This window comes from Ciconia boyciana, chromosome 6 (assembly GCF_034638445.1).
Source record: "Ciconia boyciana chromosome 6, ASM3463844v1, whole genome shotgun sequence".
In the NCBI taxonomy this organism is placed as follows: Eukaryota; Metazoa; Chordata; class Aves; order Ciconiiformes; family Ciconiidae; genus Ciconia; species Ciconia boyciana.
The window spans coordinates 64,887,390-64,906,567 of record NC_132939.1 but is presented as its reverse complement, the minus strand read 5'-3'; the positions used below and the strand labels follow the sequence as shown (position 1 = coordinate 64,906,567).

General features: G+C 46.7%; 1 protein-coding gene across 1 annotated transcript in view; it reads left to right on the top strand.

Moving 5' to 3' along the window:
- The first annotated feature begins 3,432 nt into the window (after positions 1-3,432).
- The window catches only part of PRKCH (protein kinase C eta), a 119,857-nt gene continuing 104,111 nt past the window's right edge, over positions 3,433-19,178 (top strand). The window contains exon 1 of the mRNA XM_072865707.1: positions 3,433-3,792. Coding sequence (XP_072721808.1) covers positions 3,433-3,792 — 360 coding nt within the window. The remainder of the gene's footprint in view (positions 3,793-19,178) is intronic.

Sequence of the window (19,178 nt, the reverse complement as noted above, 5' to 3'; positions counted from 1 at the left end):
GCAGGGAGGTTCAGTGCAGCCATCACCAGATGGTGCTGCTGCATTCAGCCTTGCAAAGTCATTGTGTGCAGGGATGTTTTGATTCTTGGAAGAAAATACTGAACTGGGGATGTTTTTCCGCTGCTTGGATGTCTGGAGAGTAGGCAGGGTATGTTCTGACTTCATGTCACTACTCCTTGAGAACAGGAAATTTGGGCTTTGGCTAGGAGTTCAGAATAGGGGTGTGTTCAGATGCTGTTTGAGATGATCTGTTCCAGACTGGTTCAAGTGGATAAACAAAATTAATTAGATTCACATCATATGAGTCCACAGGATTGATTTTTTCCTCCAATGGAAAACTGGCTAGCAATGGGTACTGATGCTCATCAGAAATATTTATAACTATAGCTCACCTGTTTTTTCCGTGAGTTTTACAATACTTGCTGGGTTTTTTAAAGGCCCAGATACAGGAATCATGTTATCACATGAGACTCCAATGAACCACTGTATAGAAAAAGTTCTTTAAGTCCCCTTTCCTATTGCTATTATATGTGAAACTCCAGTGCAGCAAAGTACTTCACCTTGTGTGATTAAGCAGAGGAAATGGCACCATCTGAACCTTTAACTGGCAGATTTTGGTCTTCTTCCCATTTGTACCAGTAAATATGTGAGCCAGTCATTACTTCTAACAAGTGGCTTGGGAAGGCTTTCATTTCTGCTTCCTCAGAAAACTGAGGAAAAGGTAAAGAGAAAAATTTTGAAAGTATTATAGCAGTTTGCAATTGTAATTCATGTTTATCTATTAACTATAGTCTCCAACCTCCAAGAGCTCTTGTGAATCTAAGTTGATATTCAGACTTCTAAAAAGGGTCTATCTGCACTGTTGGGGGAGCCTACAGAGGTTTTAATTTCCATAAGGCAAACAGATCCAGCACAAGAAACTTAGAGGCAAACCAGACATGCTGCACTAAGCCAAAACTTGTTCTTTTAAAATCAACGTTCTTCATTGCTATGGCGCTGAGCTCTTTGAAGGCCCCTAAGCAAAATAAAATCTATGTTTGATGATTTGGAGTTTAGAGAGTGAGCGCTCCAGCCTTTGTAAGGCCTTCAGCCTTATCTTGTGGACATTCATGCTGGGTGCTTTAAAGTTCAGGCTGTCTTTACGTCTTGTCTGCAGCCATTACAGAGAGTCCTGGTGAAGTCTTACAAGAACTGTGGGTTGCCCATGATGGTCAGTAAAGATTCTGTCCTGGCTCATTTGGACTCCAAGGGACAGCTCATGACTAGGAAGCACAGAGGTGATGAAAGTGTAAAATGACAAATAATGATGCTCTTGAGAAGGTAAATGAGGGGCTTTTTTATTTTACAGTGTCATGAAAGAAGAACAGTGGTGAATCAAGAAATTAGAGTGACAGCAGATATACAGCTGATAAAAAGAAATGTTTATTTCTGACCAGCTCCCTGCTGTGGAATGGAAGAATCCAAGAAGGTATGAAAATTAAAAACAGGATAGCTGTAGGGAAAACTACCCAGAATGATCATAGCTAATGCTAAAATGCATTTCAGAAGGAACATAAACCCAACCAAAAAATTCCTAGATCTTTAAGTCTTTTGTGGGACCAGACTACTCTGTTTGCTCGGCCATACCTTCTGTTAAAAAGACCTGGAGCTGGTCACTCCTGGAGATGAAATCCCGGACCCTGTGGTGGCTGGATTTTGTGCAGTTTGGCAATTTCTAAGATTAAGCCTGCATTCCTCCCCAGGATGAACTGTCCTAACCAAGCTCAAAAAATTCTTAAACGCTTCTTTTCTCCAGCTAATAGTGACAGATCAAGGAACTTAAAAGCCTTGCAAGAAGACCTGTCAAAAGTCTGATTTAAGGGTCTACGAGTTTTTCTGGCAGAACTGTTGCTTCCATGTGAGGAATGATCACATTACTGAACCTGTTCCACCTGCTCTCTCCTGAGGAGGCAATAGGACCCCTGCTCTGTCTGAGGCTGGACGGAGCCTTGGCTTGGTGCTCCTGCAAAATGTGGAGCATCTAGAAGAAGAAAAGGGTGTGGGGAGGAGGGCAAGGAGGAAAGCGGGTGGGAAACCAGATGCAGTCTGCTAGGGCACGGTAGAATATGAAAGATGAAGGGCTGAGGGGAGAGGAATAGGCTGGAAAAGTAAAAGAAAAGAAAAACTGAAAGAAAAGAAAAAATGAAAGAAACACACACACAAAAAAAGCTGCACACTCTCAGCCAGCCTTGGCACCATCCTTGGCACCATGGATTGGAACTGAATTCAGATAACATCGGCCAAACAGTGTCACCAGGAAAGCAAGATTTCTTTGTTGCCCTACCCAGTCCACACCATTTCGCTGTGAACTTTGGAAAGTAATTACAAATATTTAAATTCTGACTTTATTAAGTGCAATGAAAAACCAAAAGAAATCCACCCCAAAACAAACCCTGCACGCCAAGTGCCAAGAATGTTAATCACATGCAATTAATCCCAAACGGCAGAGTTGTAACAATAAACTTTCCAGTAGCAAAAGCAACGTATCGGTGTATTCTCGGTACGCGTTCTCCTAGTTAAACGCGCTGCTCCCGCATTACGATGCTGTACAACGCCTGCTGTAAGAGACAGGGTACAAAGTAGCCGAGACAATGCTGCGCTGTGGAACTCCTCTCCCAGGCAGCCGTACCACCGATACACCGCCGGTGCGACCGGTGCATCCCCAGCCCTTCCCCAGGAGGTGTGAAACGGGGCGGGAAGGGGCTGCGGCGGCCGGGGGGGGTTGGGAGAGCCGGGGGGGCCGCGGCCCCGCACTGGCGGGGAAAGGCGGGCTGTCCGTCCCCCCGCGCAGCGCCGGGGCAGGCTGCCTGCCCTGCGACCCGGCACGGCCGTTGTTTTCCCCGCCGCGCTCCTGAGGGCTCGGCCGGGGCTCGCCCTCACTCTCCGCCTCTCGGCGGGGCTCCTGGCTGCTGCCGGCCGCACCTGTGCTAACGGCGGGCGGCGCCGCCCGGCACCGCCGGGACGGGACCGGGCCGGGCCGGGCCCGGCCGAGCCGTGCGAGCGCCCGTCCCGCCCGCTCCCCACCCCGGGCCCGCCCTCGCGGCGCGGGTTCGCGGCTCCTCCCCGCCCGGCCCCGTCCCACGCCCCAGGTGTCCCTCACCTCACCGCGCCGCGCCGAGCCGAGCCGAGCCGCTCCCCCTCGGCAGGAGAGGCCCGGGCCGGGCGCTGCGGCGGCGCGGGGCTGGGCTGGGCGGCGGAGCGGCCGGCCGCTGCCGCGGGAGGTGGGCGGTGCGCGGGGGGCGGCGGTTCCGGGGCCCCGGCATGGCCCGGGGGCGGGCGCGCCGCCGCCGCCCGGCCCCCTGAAGAGGCGCGGCGGCGCTGGCTGCCGGCCCGGCTCCGTGGGAGAGGGGTCTGGCTCTCCTCCGGACTCCCGGGCGCCCCGGGGGGGCGGCCATGTCCGGAGCCATGAAGTTCAACGGGTACCTGAAGGTGCGGATTGGCGAGGCGGTGGGCCTGCAGCCCACCCGCTGGTCCCTGCGGCACTCGCTCTTCCGCAAGGGCTACCAGCTCTTGGACCCTTATGTCACCATCAGCGTGGACCAGGTGCGCGTCGGGCAGACCAGCACCAAGCAGAAGACCAACAAACCGACCTACAACGAGGAGTTCTCTGCCACGGTTACCGACGGCCATCAGATCGAGCTGTCTGTCTTCCACGACACCCCCATCGGCTACGATGACTTTGTGGCCAACTGCACCTTGCATTTCCAGGACCTCTTGCGCTCCACGGGCCCCAGCAACAGCTTCGAAGGCTGGGTGAGTAGCCGTCTCAAGGAGAAGCTGGAGCCATGCTCCTCTCTGAATGAATGACGGCGCTCGAAGGGTACTTGCAGAGCTGGGGCATGTCCTTGCATGCTGGTGCTGCGGATGCACGCAGCCTGCCGTGTGTGTCTGCATTTACACAGGTGTACCTTCATGCATCTGTTTGTGCTCCTGTGCTTTAGATTTGCTTAGAATGCTATTTATAGGCTGCTAGTTCAGCTGATGCATTTTGGGACCCTAAGAACAAAAAGCCTCAGCTGTCATAGCTTGAGGGTCACGACCCTGTAGCTGAGGGCTGTGAAGACTCTCCTCTTTGTAGGCTAGCAGAGAAGAGACTTGTAATACATAACCAGCAAAGTACACCTGCAGACTCACACGATCACGTACCTTCCCTCTTTCGCTTAGCACATGGAGATGTACTTGAAAACTTGGATACCTGGATCCTAGATCTGCTCAGATCTACACATGCTTGCACAATTGTTTGATGTATGCATGCGAATTTCTTTGACTTCTTAACAGAATGGCAGGACTCATCTTGTGTCTATTATGTACACCGCTGTGCTGGTTGAACACAGTTTCACTTACAGCTAATTCTAGGTTATTTCCAAGTACATTTCACTTGTATCCATCCCAGAGAACCTCATTTATGTCTTAGTCCTAATGGTAAGTGAAAGGAATAGTACAGGCTCTAAAGTTGTGCCTTTGCTTCCAGTACTGTACAGGAGGAGGAAGTGACTGTATTGATCCTGACAGTAGCTTGCTTGTAAGTGTTAGGTTAAAAAAGGGGGGGGGGGAGGGAAGGTATTTCTTCTGGGTAGAGAAGGTGCAGAAGAGCGGAGAATTTCCGAGGTTAAGATAGGTATTAACTTTTTGAGGCCAGGAAGTTCAGCACGCGTGGTCAGGTAACCACCACAATAAAATCAGACGTGGAGGAAAGAGAGCTGACACTGTGGAGAACAGATAGGCATCTCGATCGTATCGCTGGGGAGGATGCTGGTGCTTTCTGTTCTCAGCCGGTGTCTGTGACTGAGGTGTGATGCTACACCTCTGGGGTGATTACAGGGGAATACCAGTCGCAGGACTGATTAATAGGTGTATATTGGTACCGATTTTTTTTCTTCTTCTTATGGTGTACTTAGGTGCCCTATGGATAGGCTTGAGGTTCATGCAGTAAAGGTGGTCTCTCTCAGTCACTGATGTGATTTTGTGTTGGGCAGAGGGATCCAAGCTAGCCTCAAATGAGTTAGCTCGGGTATTGCTCCCGACAGCACAGCCAGAGCAGGGTTCATGGGGGTTTGCTTGGTGGGTGCGGACCCAGCTTCCCAGGCTAGTTGTGCTGCTGGAGAGAAACTGCTCCTGGGACTTGTGCTAAAACAGTTTTAAATACAGAATGGACCTTTATGGGCGAAGGAGTGAGCTCAGGATAGAGAGCTGTGGTTTTGAGGGGTTTTTTCGTGTTTGATTTGCTAGGGGTGTTTCCTCTTTGCTGTTGAGAGAGGCCCTGTCCTCTTGGGAGGCTGGAGTCCTGGTCGCAGTGGGTCTGGCTTCATGTGGGATTGGACTGCTCTGTTGCAAAGGTGGTGGCCTTATTTACATTACTAAAATATCTATAATAATATTGCCTCCGGTGTGGATGCATGCATGTCCAGGGGCCCACTGTTTCTTTCATTTCATCCATTCTGCAGTGCTGATTTTTAGGACAGATGCACTCTGTGGCCTGAAATGCTTGTTTGGTCTTTGCTGAGGGAAAAGTTCCTTATCTCTGCTGGATAGGCACGTGTTTTATGAACTCCTGTACCTGTGAGTTGATGGGTGCAACGGGGTGGGAAATCAGTGAGTTTTTAAACTAGACTGATGTAGACTGGTGTTATATCTGGGCATGTAGACAGGCTAAGAGCTTTTCAGTTAATGTCTAAACATTACAACTGGGCTGGATTTAGCGGAGAGTGAGCAAGCATTCATCTTCTGTTCCCTTTCTCCTCTCCCCTCCCTTTTGACTTGCTTTGTTAGCATCTCGCATAGCATACAGCCGGGATCACATGATGACAGGGAACGGCATCTTGCCCTGATAATTTAATACGTCTTGATAAATCTAGCAAGGCTGTCATGGGGTTTTGTGTAATCAGAACGATAGTTTATACTAACCCAAGGTCCCTGAACTGCTGGCACGATACAAGACACCACAAGGGATTTGTAGATGATTTGCAACACCTCCGCTCTGAGATGCTTCATACTGCCCTTTTTCTGTCCCCAAAGCAAAGGCACATACAGGCAAGGAAAGAGTGAATGGAGTGAGGGGAAAATTGGTGAATCCTCAGAGTTTAACCTGGCTTACACTTACTTGGTTGTGCACGATTTTTCAGTTTGATTTGAAGTAGAATTTTTACGTTCACTTTTTAGAGACAAGGACAGAAATATATTGGTAAACTCCAAATGTTCCTTGGATTGATAACAGCCAAACAGGGCAGGGCAGCTGGCTGCCTCTGCTCCCTGAGCTCTCCTCCGGAGAGCCGAGCTGCTGGGGATTACCTGGGACAGTCCCTCAGCTCACGTGCTGGCCTGAAGTTTCAGTGTGAGCTCTCAGGCTCATGCTGCTCTTCTTATAAATGTGGACTTTCTCCTGCTGAAAAAAAAGAAGTGATTAGTTGTAACATTGGTCGCCACCTCTTGTGAGAACTGTAGGGAGTGTCAGCGAGAGGCAAGTAGGAGCAGTTGGTGTGTAAGCATTGGTGCTTCCAGGTGACTTGCAGGTCCATCACTGCAATTATGACCCCAAACACTTATGCAGATGAGTAAGTGTATGGACACGAACTGTCTCATCCGCAATGCTTATACACCCGAGTCATCCCACTGGGTACGGGGACAGTTCTCTGTTCATGGTTTGCATTAAAATCCATGTTCCAGAGACTCTTCAAAACTGACTCTTTTTCTTCTAACCATTTTGATTGTTTTCTGTAGTCTTTCTAGTAAACACATTAGCATGGTCTGGATATTTTTTAATTTGCTTATTGTTGAACACATTTGACTGATTTTACACAGATCAAATCTGTCAGAGCTTATTCACTTCAAGATCCTTCTCTCTGTTGCCCATTTCTTATATTTACTCGTCGAGTTGCAGAGCGGTAGTTTTTATTAATATTGTCAATTAAATGCCATCTTGCCTTCAGCGTGCTTTAATGTAGTTAAAACCGGGAGCCATCTCTCTGGTACCGTGTTCTTTCTGGTAGGCATTTTCCTGTGTGGGTGTGAAATTGTGCAAACCTGAATGGTAGCATTTTACACAGGTGCGCATGACCCTGCCAGGTGCCACGCAGTAGAGAATTAAGCTGGCTGCTACCCGAAAGCTGTTACATTATGATTTACATCAGGGTTGAAACTTGTCTTTTAAAGCCTTTAATTTTGCTCTAGCATGTGCTAAGATCTTTTTACTCGGCATATGCATCTTTAAAAGGTAGTATCTCCTCTTTGTCTCTGAGTGCGGTATAGGATGCAGTCATATGTCAGTGAAACAACATAAATAATTTGGAGTACTGAGTTGTAACTGAAAGGGGAGATGTTTACAATATATAGGATTATTCCTATGAGTTTTATGTAGTAGCTGAAGTAATGTTTAAGCTTGGGGAAACACTATTTACAGATATGGAATTGCATTGTTGCTAGGGAATTATTTAATTACGATTGTAAAAATTGTTAGTCCCTGGGTAGAGAGGTCATAATTTCTAGGACTTTAACAAGGAGTTAAAATTAAACCTTGATCTTGAAGTAGCGAATTATCAGAGTATACTGAAGGAAATTAGATAACAGATGCAATGTAAGATTAATGAGCCAATTGCAACTTCCTGATGAGTTTGTTACCATTTGCTCATGTGTGCAGGAAGAGATTAAAGCAAATAATTCTCATGCATTCCTTAACTTGAGCTCTTTCGCCTGTATCCTTTCCTATGATTTCTTTTTCTTTCTTAAGGCAGAAAGAATTGTGTTTTACCCATGTTTATATGGAATTGTATTTATTGAATGTTGAATTGAAGAGTTAAGGGAGAATGCAACTTCTTCCCCAGAGCATCATGACCTTGGCAGAGAGTCAGGGTGCTGCAGGTCGAATACGATATGGTTGCTTCTCGTTTGGACTCCCGCTTCACTGCAGAGTGTTCTCCAGGTGGGCAAAACTTACATCAGGAAGCCAAAAATATTTTATAGCTGTTGACAGAGGATTTTGCGATGCAGTGTTTTGTGTCTGCATCAGCCTGTGCCCGCCTGTAGAGACGGACTGCAGCTTGTAGACCGGGAGTAAATGGTGTCTCCTTCCATAGGTCAGTGGCAGGCTGAGATGAAGAGCAATAGCAATCTGTCCAGATGATTTCTGTTTCCGTGCACGACAACCATGTACATAGTGTGGATCTCTGATCTGTGTGAAAGTCACGCTGCGCATTAATTGCAAATTAGGCTTGAGTAAACTAAGCTCCTTCCCTATTTCTTGATAAGCTTTAAGTTGTTTCTGTAATTATTATTACTGATATGCAGTTATTACGTTGAATGGGAATAGTGGAGAGAAACACTCACTGCAGAAGGTAAGATGGTTTTTGCAAGCTACCAGAATTTTAGCTTCCGTTTCTTTCCTTTAGCATACAGCTGTCCTTTGGCCCTATGAACAAACCCTTCGAAATGCCAGGAGAGTTCCGTGCACCAAGGCTACCTGAGGGTGCCCTGCGGCCTAAAACAAAGGCTGTAATAAATAAATAAAGGAAAAATTGTTGCTATTTGTCAGGTATTAAATAATCCTGGGGTGTGTGATGCTAATAACAGTTTTACTGATCAAGGCAGATGAGAACGACTAGAGCTGACTGTGTCATGAAGAGCTGCACGCTTACGTCCCTGTTTCAGCATCAGTCCTATTTCTCGTTCATCCACGAGCTCCTCCCCAATAAATGGCCTGTCTGGCAACTGTCAGCATCCTTGGAGAACACATGCATTTTGCTTGAGAGTGTGTTAGGCTGGAAAGGTTTGGTCAAAGCATGAGAAGAGGCAGTTTCCAGTGGTCGGAGGTGCTGGGATGCCAGCAGGGGTCTGTGGGACTGGAGTTCATGCCCCAGCTTTGAACTGGGTACAGCAGGATATGAGTTTGGCTGTCCTTCATGCAGCTGGGTGTCTGGTCCTGCTGCGGTACCAGCTTTCTAGTGTGTTCCTTAGTCTGTTTTTCCACAGCTGTGTCTTGAGAACTGTTGCTTTGATGCTGTTGGAGTTGGGAAGGGCTCTGGGAACGCTGGAGAAGCGTGCGGGAGAGGAGCACGCTTTCCCACCCAGTGCGGTTTGGCTGGGATAGGCTCTATAAGTATCACCACGTCGTTTTCCCTGGCTGCGAGCAGCCACTGAGCCGAAAGCTGAACCCAAACCCCACTGAAGGGTACCCAGACCCTCTGGCTCTGCAGCGTGGTGGGCACGTAGGTTGCCAGCTGGAGGCCAGTCCTCTCCCTACGCGCTTGGCTTGTCGGCCCGCGCTGCCTTTGCCTGCCAGCCCACGCGCCGCCGCTTCGGCTCTCCGGCCTGGTGGCAGCTTCTCGGCATGGGGTGGAGCAGGTGGCTGGGAGAGGCCCCGGCTCGCGTAGTCACACAAGGTTTTCTGCAGTTGTTTGCCGAAGCCCTTGCTGATGTGGTTGCTGGGGTGCGGGGTTGACTTCGATGCCAGGGCTAGCTTTCTATTTCTGCTGCTGCCTGTTGCTCGGCTGGTGGTGTTGCCACAGCATTACCTGCAAGCCGCGGTTAGAGGGAGAGGGGCAGGCCAAGGGCTAATGCCCGTGTCTCCTTCAGCAGCGTTAGTCATAGCAGAAGAAGCTGCCGAGGGTGTTTGCGGACCGGTGCCCCCAGCCCTGGGGCTGCTCTTTTCGGAGAGGCTGTGTGCGGAGGAGGAGGGGGCCAGCGGGGTGACCGCAGCACAGGGGAGCCCAGGCCCTGGGGAGCTCTGCCCCAGCCCTGCTCTCTGTGCCCCACGGGCCTCGCCTCACTCAGTTTTATATTCAGCTTTTACCACAGGTCTTTCTGTAAAAGTGCATTTCACCCAGGCCGTCCCAGGCTTTCTGTCTGGAGTATTTTCTGAGTAATGATTTGGTTTCTGGCCATTTTGAGCTTATAGGCAATAAACCCCGCAGAAAAGATTGTCAAGGGGGCCGTTTAAGCTATTGAAATGCCATTAGAAAGTCTACTGATTTACAGTGTAATTCAATATGAAAGCATATCCCTTACTGAAATGAATAAGACTCCCACTCTTTCTTTGCAAACTGTTAAAGCTCCTTTGATGTTTTAGGCTCGATTGTAGCTATTGTGCTTTGCTAATACAATCAAGAAATCGGGGACCTTTTGTGTAACCATGGAGAAAAAGACGAGCAGAAGAGTTACCAAGTGAAATGAGTTGCTGGCAGCTTTTGTCAAGGATTCTGGATCAGGCATCGCGCCTTCTTGCCTCCCAAATCTCAGCCTATTTAGGCATGCAGTTAATATATGTCAAACCATGCTGCAGACTTAATTTCTTCTGGAGACAGCGAGCAGTCTTTGTTCTGATCACTTGTTCCACCCCTGCGTTATTTGTGGGGCCGTGGAGCGAACCAGGCTGGAAGCCCTGGATAACGAACCTGGCGGCGTGTCCTGGTGGAGCTCACCAGGCGGTTGTTCCTCTCCCGAGCTGTGCCCTCGGTCATGCTGGTACGAGAAGCCCTGGCTGGTTGCGAGGGAAAGATTTGCTTTATAATTATATCAAAGATAGCAAATGTATGTCTAAAACAAAGTGCATCCTGAAGCGTCCAATTAGTGTTGCTAAGCCACTTAGGGTAGGCCAGACAAATGACTTAAATTTCTGCAATGCCAATGACATTTTTTATTCTTTGACATCATGAGATGTTCTCATCGCTCAGGGAAGTCAATTGCTGAGGAGACCATACTGCTTTATTTTGAAAGCCAGCACCACGAACAGATGTAAGCCCGGTTTCATTGTGTTAGCACGATGCTGTGTGAGAGCAAGCGTTCCTCAGCAATCCTGGCGCTACCGATATTCAGCGCTAAATTCTCGGCGTCTGTGCTGGGCCCAAGGTGATGGAAAAAATTGCTTTTTCACTGCCCCTGCGAGGCCTTGTGTGCCCTTGTGCCCTTGTTACGCTAGACCAGAGGCATCTAATCGATGACCAGATCTATTCCACAGGCCTGCCAGAGCAGTTTTACCGGCTGACGGCCCGCTCCCTGCTTTGCTCTTTCCTGGGGCTCCTCAGCTGTGGGGCAGGTTGCAGGCAGAAGAGTTGCTCTGGCAGCCGCCAGCGTGTTTTTGGCCACTGCCTTCCTTGTGGGACCCACTGCATCTCCAGAAAGCCTCGTGCTCTCTAGCCCACCGGTGATCCGTGCCCTGATGGAGGGATGCAGCTCTCAAGATGGAGAGCTGCATCCGCTGCAGACAGGGGATGCCTGTGTCTTGTCTGTGTGACAGATGGATGTCACATCGAGGGCTGTCTCCTCTGAGTGCCACCTTGCAAACCAACGAAGCCCAGCCTGGGAAGGATGGCAGCCCTGGGCTGCACAGACACACGGCGTTTGCGACTTCAGGTCTGGGATAAGCTTTCAGCTTGTCCTCTGGCCCTCCTTGGCACTGGATGGGAATTTCTGTGCTCCATTAGACGGTGTAGACCTGCCCTTCGGGTCGGCGCAGCTTGCGCTGGAGTAAGAGCATGCTGCTACGACTGTAGTTACCCACGAGCTTTGCCAACACAAAAAAATGTTGGCACGGGAGGAGGGAGGGGAGGGGAGCGTGAACTTGTGGATGACATTACATAAAGACTTTTTCTTGGTGTTCACCTGCCAAGTTTTGTAAGTATTGAGTTTCATGAGCGAGTTGATTGGATTTGTATCAGTGATACGATGGCAGCTCTCCAGACTCCTTCCAGGAGAGGTCTCCTTGCTGTTGAACTGACAGGAGATGAAGTACTGGTGCAGAAAGAAAAGCTGGGCAGCTTTGGTAGCTGACTTCAGTTTGTGAGATGGGCAAGAGTCTTTATTCTGTTTTTTTAACCAACATGACAATGCTGTGTAGGCCTTTGTGGATTTTTTTTGACTTTTTTTTTAACTTTTTATTGCAATACAGCTATTTCTGTCAAAAGGAGGAGAGGAGGAAAATATGTCAATGCAAGACATATTTCTAAATGTGTGATTTGGTGTATGAGTATTACATGTCTGCTGTGCATTTAAAAAAAAATAAGTTGATAAAGTAATCTGTAGTGTGAAATCACTTGACAGATCAGCAGAGCCCTGTAACGTCTCGGATGGAGGCGAGTGAGGGAGAGGATGTGAGAAACAGGCTGCAGATCTGTGCTGTCCCAGGACATTACACCTAATAGTAAGAATTATACAGACGGATAGTCTGACAACGTGCATCTAGGAGCTGAGGAGAGGTTTGAGATGGTCGTTCCATATCTGAACACGGAGATGTTTTTCCTGCCTTTGTCTCGTATGTTTAGTATCAGCCATCCTCAGAGGCAGGATTTTGACTTGTCAGCTGGTCTGATTTGGTCTGAAAAAGCAGCTCATAGCTTCCTACAGCACTTGTGGTTTCTAGCCCTCTCTCTGGCCTGCTCTGTGGTTTCTGTTTTTCCTTTGCTTGTTTCTTATTTTTTTTCTTAGGTCTTGGTCATTAGTCTCCATTTTAGCAAAGTACTGTGTTTTGTGTTTTTTCTCTTGAGTAAATTTAATTTTACTCTGTCACATAAGCAAGACATCAGTTGTAAATTAAAGTTTTCATATACATCTCCATTTGCTTTAGTATCTTAAACGTCCTACGGTAGCAATGGGGTCTTAAAAAAATCCTTTTATTGCTTTTGGATAGAAAATATTTGCCATCATTCAGGGTTTTATAGATGCTGTAGTAGGTTTAAGTAGGGACCAGTCGTAACTATGCCGAGAGCTGTCGATATGAGTCAGAGCGAGACGTGCACTGTCAGAAAGATCATTTAGGGTTGTGTCAGTTCACTGGAGCTGGCTGGCTCTACGGTCTGCATAAGAAAGAGGGTGACAGTTTTACTATGACAGTAAAAATCAGCATGGGATGTCTGTACCCCTAAGTGCTTTTATCTGACAAAATAGTTGCAAATAAATGCTGTCTCTGATAGCGTCGGAGTTGGCTTGTCTATGTGTGAGTTAGTTTCTAGAGTGATTCTCTCCACCTAGACTGGTCAGTGTGCTCATCCTGTACTAAATCTATTCAATTCTGGGCTAAGTTCCTTCAGAATAACGAAGGTCTTCTAGATCAAGAACAACTAATGAAAGGCTGGCTTATCCTGTTTGAATTCCTACTTTGTCCCGCATTTATTTTCTTTGGTAAACAAGGCCATATAGCTTGTTGTTTTTTTTCCCAGGATTGAAGAGCAGAGGAAAAATATGTTGTTCTAAGTGGTGAAATCTGGGGATTGATTTAGTGAATGTTTTCTATCTCATATCCTTTAATTCTTTTAAAATTTAAATGCTTTATATCTGAAGAAGAGGGGGAGAAACCTTTCATGCAGTGGGGCCCAATTCTTATCCTTTCCTCACATGTAAACTCTGGCATGCTCCATGAGAAGCTGCTCTCCATACCTCACTTCTTTCTGGCATCTATTTTTAATAACATTGACGTGGAAGTTGTCTTCCTCCTTTCTTACTTGTTGTAAAATGTCACTCGGTAGAAAGTTTGTCTGTGTCTTCTGTGAGATTTCAGGAGAACAGGAGCCTGGTGCTTGCCTCTGCTTTTGCTTGGCAGGTTTACATCAGTGGACTCCCAATGGCATCAATGGAGTTCTGCTGCCAGCTTTGCACTGGTCTAATTGGGAGAAGAACTGGACATGTTTCTTTCCTCTTCCTTGCGTGCAACAAGGGTTTATAATGATGGCTGGGTTGTACATTATTTATTGAGCACAGTGAGTGCTCATGGAGCTCTGAGAAAGAGGAAGGAATTGGCTTCCGTGCAATGAGTTTATTATCTAGGTCATTCACAGACTGAGGCGTCTAACATTAATATATTCAATGAAAATTTATTCTGTAAGGCACTTTGCTTCTGAGCCTGGAAGAAAATATAACCATGTGAGGAAAATGTTCCTGTGCGGTCTAAATCCATGGTGGGATTTCTTGTCAAAGCTACTCGGTTGGAACACACTATTTAATACAAAAGCTACAGCGGCGTCAAATGTGTAGGGTGATCCTCCATCTCCTAATAGGGCTTTGTGGGAGTATTGCTGTTGCTAATCAGTTTGCAGGATGGAGCCACTTCATTATCTGCTTACGTAATAACAGTAAAAAGTCCAGTGTAGGAGCTTTGGGTACTCCCCCAAGAATTGCTCTCAAGACTGGCTTGTGAGGGAGGGCGACTTGTTGGAGATTGCTGGAGATGACCCTACAGTCAGTTTCCTTGCTTAGAAGTTTCAGCCTCTTGTTTCTGCAAGGGACTCACGGTGTGGCAGCTTACAGACCTACGCTAAGAAAAAATGCTGGTTTATTAAGGCTTCCTTAATGTAGTGGGACATAATTGTGGTGGTTTAGTAGCTGCTATACAAGCAACTAAGCTGTTCTTGGTTTGGAGTGGAGCAAAACTGGGTAGAAACCCAGCTGTGCTAGGATAAGCCATCTTCCTCTCAAAAATTAGCCCCTATTACAACATTGCCATCAGTACTTGATGATAGTAACTCATTTTGACCACATTTTCAAATGATTAGCTCAAGTAACATTTAGCCTGTCTTGCCAGTAAAGATGATAAAGTTTTTCTTCATCTTCTTGATTCTAGGAAGGAACATGTTTCACTTCCCTTTGCAAAATCTTGCTGAATGGTTTTTTGGCGTGAGCCTAGAAGAGCATCAAGTTCGCTGTGCTCGTGTCCAAGAAAGGAGCAAGTTCTAGAGCTGCGCCTAGTGAGCCCAGACAGTAGGGCTTTATTCTTTCCCTTTGAGGGACAAAAGGGGTATGATGCAGACAAAAGAAATGGGCAGCAACGTTACAGAAGCAGATACGGTTTCTCTTGCCTGTTCCAGATCTCTGTAGGTTGAGGCTAAGGACTCTAGCTCTGCCTGAAGGACAGTGGGACCCCTGTGTTTACTGTTACGGTGCTGTCTCTGCAGGCCAGGACTTCACTCTATCCAAATCCTTAGGGCTTGTCATCGTCTTGGAGTGACAGTGTTGAAATGGAGAGCAAGCTCTTGGATTCTGGAGTGTGTGGCAGGCTCACGAATAAAGCATCAAAAATTCAGGCTATGCTGCACATCCTCACAGAATGGTTTTCAGCCCCTTGTAGACAAAATACATTCATGTGCTAGTATGGATGAAACCCTTTTCATTTGCGTGAATGCTTACAAAGTCATCCAGACTAGGAATGGCTTTTGTGTTTAACCATGATGGAGCACTTTTTCAGCAGGCTTGTGACTTGCGAGCTCTGGCAGTTGGTACAGGGCAGATCGAGGAGGATACCTGGCAGGTTTTTGTCCTCTTCTGCCCCACGGGCAGTCGCTGTGTGCTTCCTGCTCGTGTCTCTGCTTCTCGCCTACCGCATTTCACAGCCGAGCTTGTGAAATAAAACATCAGTCAAAGCCCAAATGGGTTAATGTGGTGGGCTGTGAACTGTGGTTTTGGAGTCGTGCGAAAGCAGCGTCCATTCTGCTGCCGTTGCAGAGGAGTGGTGACGGACGGAAGAAAAGCGGGGGGGAAGCTTTGTGGGGGGCTGGGGACAGTAATCTCCTTTTGATGAAAGCTTGATACCAAGGTGGCTTTTCCCTTTGTTTTGTATCTACTGAAGAACTCGGTTAATGATTTATCAGTTCATAATCAACCCTCTGCTCTTCCCAGCAGTTAACTATAACCACAGTTGGACACGTACAAAACCCCACTCTGACGTTACCGAAGCTGCACCGAAGGGGTGTTGAAGGCTGTGTCTTTTAGCTTGTCTTGGGTGAGCAGTTGCTGTGTTGCAGGAGTGCAGGATGTTAATGCTCGCGGTGTAGAAATGCCTGTGAACACGTGCGTGTTGTGGGGCAGACAGGACACAACGCACACTCATTTCAGTTCTCGCTTAGCGCTGCGTGTAACGAGGAGAAATCCCTTTGACTGGTTGTGTTCCCTCTGGTTACCGCTTTGTTGGGTAAAACTCTTAGAATTAAGAACTTTAGAACTCCAGGATTTTAGAAGAACCTTAGAATGGAGAATTGAAGCTATATGTAAAATCATTGGGTGGTTCATTTCAGAATTGCGCTTTTCTGATTTTGTCAAGAATAAAATTATAGGGTCTGGGTGGATTTCTTTGAAGAGAAACAATGGTCATTCAAGTCGTCATGTTTTGGCTTATCTGGATGCGATCTCAGAAGGTTTCTGATGTGTCCTTGCAAGTTTGTCATTTCCCTTTGTCATAGAGAAAGGAGTGTTTGTGATTAATACGAGGTCAGTGGATTTATTTCTATATATAAATAAGCTTACTGCAAAAAGACTTGCCTCAGCAGTGGATATGCAGTACTCATTGTTTTTAAGCAATGCCACTTCTTATTTTAGTAACATTTTGGAAGCGCCTGTTCCTGTTTTGAACATGAACATTAGGTGAGAAAAGAGTAACTGAGACTTGCTGGTTTTAAACAGCCTTCAGTGCCCCTGTGCTTGGCTCCTGAAAGATTGTTCTGAAAGCATCTTCCTGACCTCGAAAAAGCTCATCCACATTTTCTCAGTAGAAGCTTTGTGGTTCATTTCTAGGTTGACGAAACAGTCTCCTTATGTTAATAGTCCTGGGCATATGAAATTTTATTTGGAGAGAAATGGATGTTTGGGTTTGGTTTTTTTTAAACTACTTCAGCTGTACAAAAATACTCTTTATCCATGCCTGATAATTTTGGTCACTGTTGACAATAAGAACAGGCCCTTTTTTTTTTTTTTTTCTTTTGAATATATATATATATATTTAGGCAGTAAATAGGTAGTTGCAAAATTCTGTACACCTATAGTATTTATTCTTACTCCATCTCTAACAATGTTAAGCAACTGTTTCCACAGGAACGGTGCTCTTTACAATAGACAGTGTTGTGGCTTGCTTCAAAACCACAGCCAGAACATGTAGGTGTTTGAAGAGTACCGGATCTTTCCATCTCTTGCTATGAATTTTCCAGTGGGTCATTACTTGTTCAGGCTTTCTATCTCAGTATCCGAAACCACCCCAGTGCTTCATGTTACTCTGTGTGGTGATGTCCCGAAGCCTTTCAAGTGCTGCTGGCCTGCAAGAGGAATCTTTTTGATTCCTAAAAAGCCGAAACTCACGGTGCAGTGGTGGTAAGGATCTAGTCAGCAGCTCCAGTGCAGCTAGTTTAGGATCTAACTCTTCACTTCTGTAATCTTATCTAGGGCTCTTTCAATATCATGCACGTTAGGAGGTGAACAGCATTAGGTGTTTTATTATCTTTCTTAGGCAACTGTGTTTGTAATGGTTCACTTCATTGGATGTATGGCAGTTATTAGAGGGACTGTATCTCTTTCATTTTCTTCCCCAAAGGTTGTTACTGAGTGTCCTGCTCGTACAGGGGAGAGGAACTGTTTGACTGGCTTCTCAGCTTTATATTACAGGGCTCGGTAAACCTTAAAGAAGGGAAGTTGCTTGATTTTCTTTTGAAAGAAGAGAAATGCTGTCCAAGGGATTTCTGTCCTCAGTTGGTGAAAGCTCTCTGGTTAAGGTTATAGAAATAAAATTGATGTGACTTTTCCTGGAGTGAATAAAATTTTGCTTTGGGAATTAAGGTAGTGTGTCCCCCCTCAGCAAGGGCTGTTTATCAACGGGAAGAGGAGCATAAGGTCCACATTAGCAGTGCCACCCAGGTTGTGAAGTACTTTTCTCCAGAAGGAAATTTATACTTTTAGATGTATCGGCTAGCGGGCTGGAGTTAAAAGCACGTGTGTTTGTAATATAAAGCACATGCAACACTGGCTGTGGCACAGATAAAATGCCAGGCCTTCCATTCACAAAGAAACTAAATATTTATCAAGGAGGGAACATGACAGCAGTTGTCATAAATATGATGGCCTTGTAACGAAGCCTGTCCTGCTCTTGGCTTACCTAGGATTGCCATGTGCTTGGACGTGCAGTGATCCCCAGCAAAAGCTCTGCTCGAAGAGAAGAACATTTATCTGCAGCTTTGCAGGTGATGTTGAGCTTCGGATGGGAAATGTGGTTAGCATCTCATTACATTCTTGATTGACATGTGAGCAAAACCACTCCGACCATGTTCTGACCTTTTCCTCTACAGACCCTTTCTGGGTTCTCCCCTTGCCTCCTTTTTTTAATCCAAGGTACATCTTGGTCACATTGGTTGTGAAGTGCTTCCTCATCTTGAAACCATGCTTTGGAAAGGGAAAAAGAAATATTAAAAAGGGGAAATACGTGGCAACGTGCTGTTGGTAGATGCTAGCAAGCTGCCTGTCAGCTTACAGTTGCACGCAAACCCCAGAAGTGTCTCCTCCTTCAGACGGAGGCAGATGGCTGGGTCAGCTGAACAGCATATCCCAGTGACATGGCCCCTTGTCACCCATCCGGTGGCCTGGAGAAGGCTGGAGGCCGATGCTTTTCAGCTCCTTCCTGTCTCAACTCAACTGCTGGAGTCACAGCTATGAGTGTATGGTCACAAGTGCCTGGTGAGATCATCTCGCTCATGAGGTAGATGAGGAAAACTGTAATCACAGACTTGATGGGACTAAAAATTGCTTGGTCTTGGACAGTCTCTTATTGCAGTGCTTGGCTTCAGGATTTTGGGACTTTTTTTTTTCTTTTCCCCTCATAATCCTTGCAAATATACAACCCAGGGTCCTTTACTATGAAGAACCTCATCTACGCACCCTTTTTTTAACTGCTGTTTTACAGAAATATTTTTATTGTACCCTTCCCCCCCAAAAGAAAACCAAACAGAAAAATAAAAACCCACAAACAAAAACCACAATACAAATGATCTAACTTGGCAAAGCACATGTTGGCAATGGCATGTCCTTTCTGGGTGTTGTCAGCTGCGTACTGGATCCCAACCTACATTCTTTTTGCTGCATGAAGACTTGACTGTGACTCCCAGCGCTGGACCTCATGGGATTAGAGCGGAGATGGGAGCGGTAACATCTGGACACCAGGAGCAAGCATCATACCTTCAGGAATGCTGGGGGAGTGCATGCCTTGGCACTCCTTTTTTTTGTACCTTTAGAAACCTCTAATTGGCTATGTGGCCAGAACTGCTACTGCTTTTACATGATATTCTGGGATGTGTGTACCAGGGATGTTAAACAATTCCATAAACCATTGGCAGGGAATGGGAGAGGGGTTAGTGTGTGGGCTAAAGTACTTTTAACCTTCCTCTCCATCTTTCCCTGTGTCCCAAGTAGAT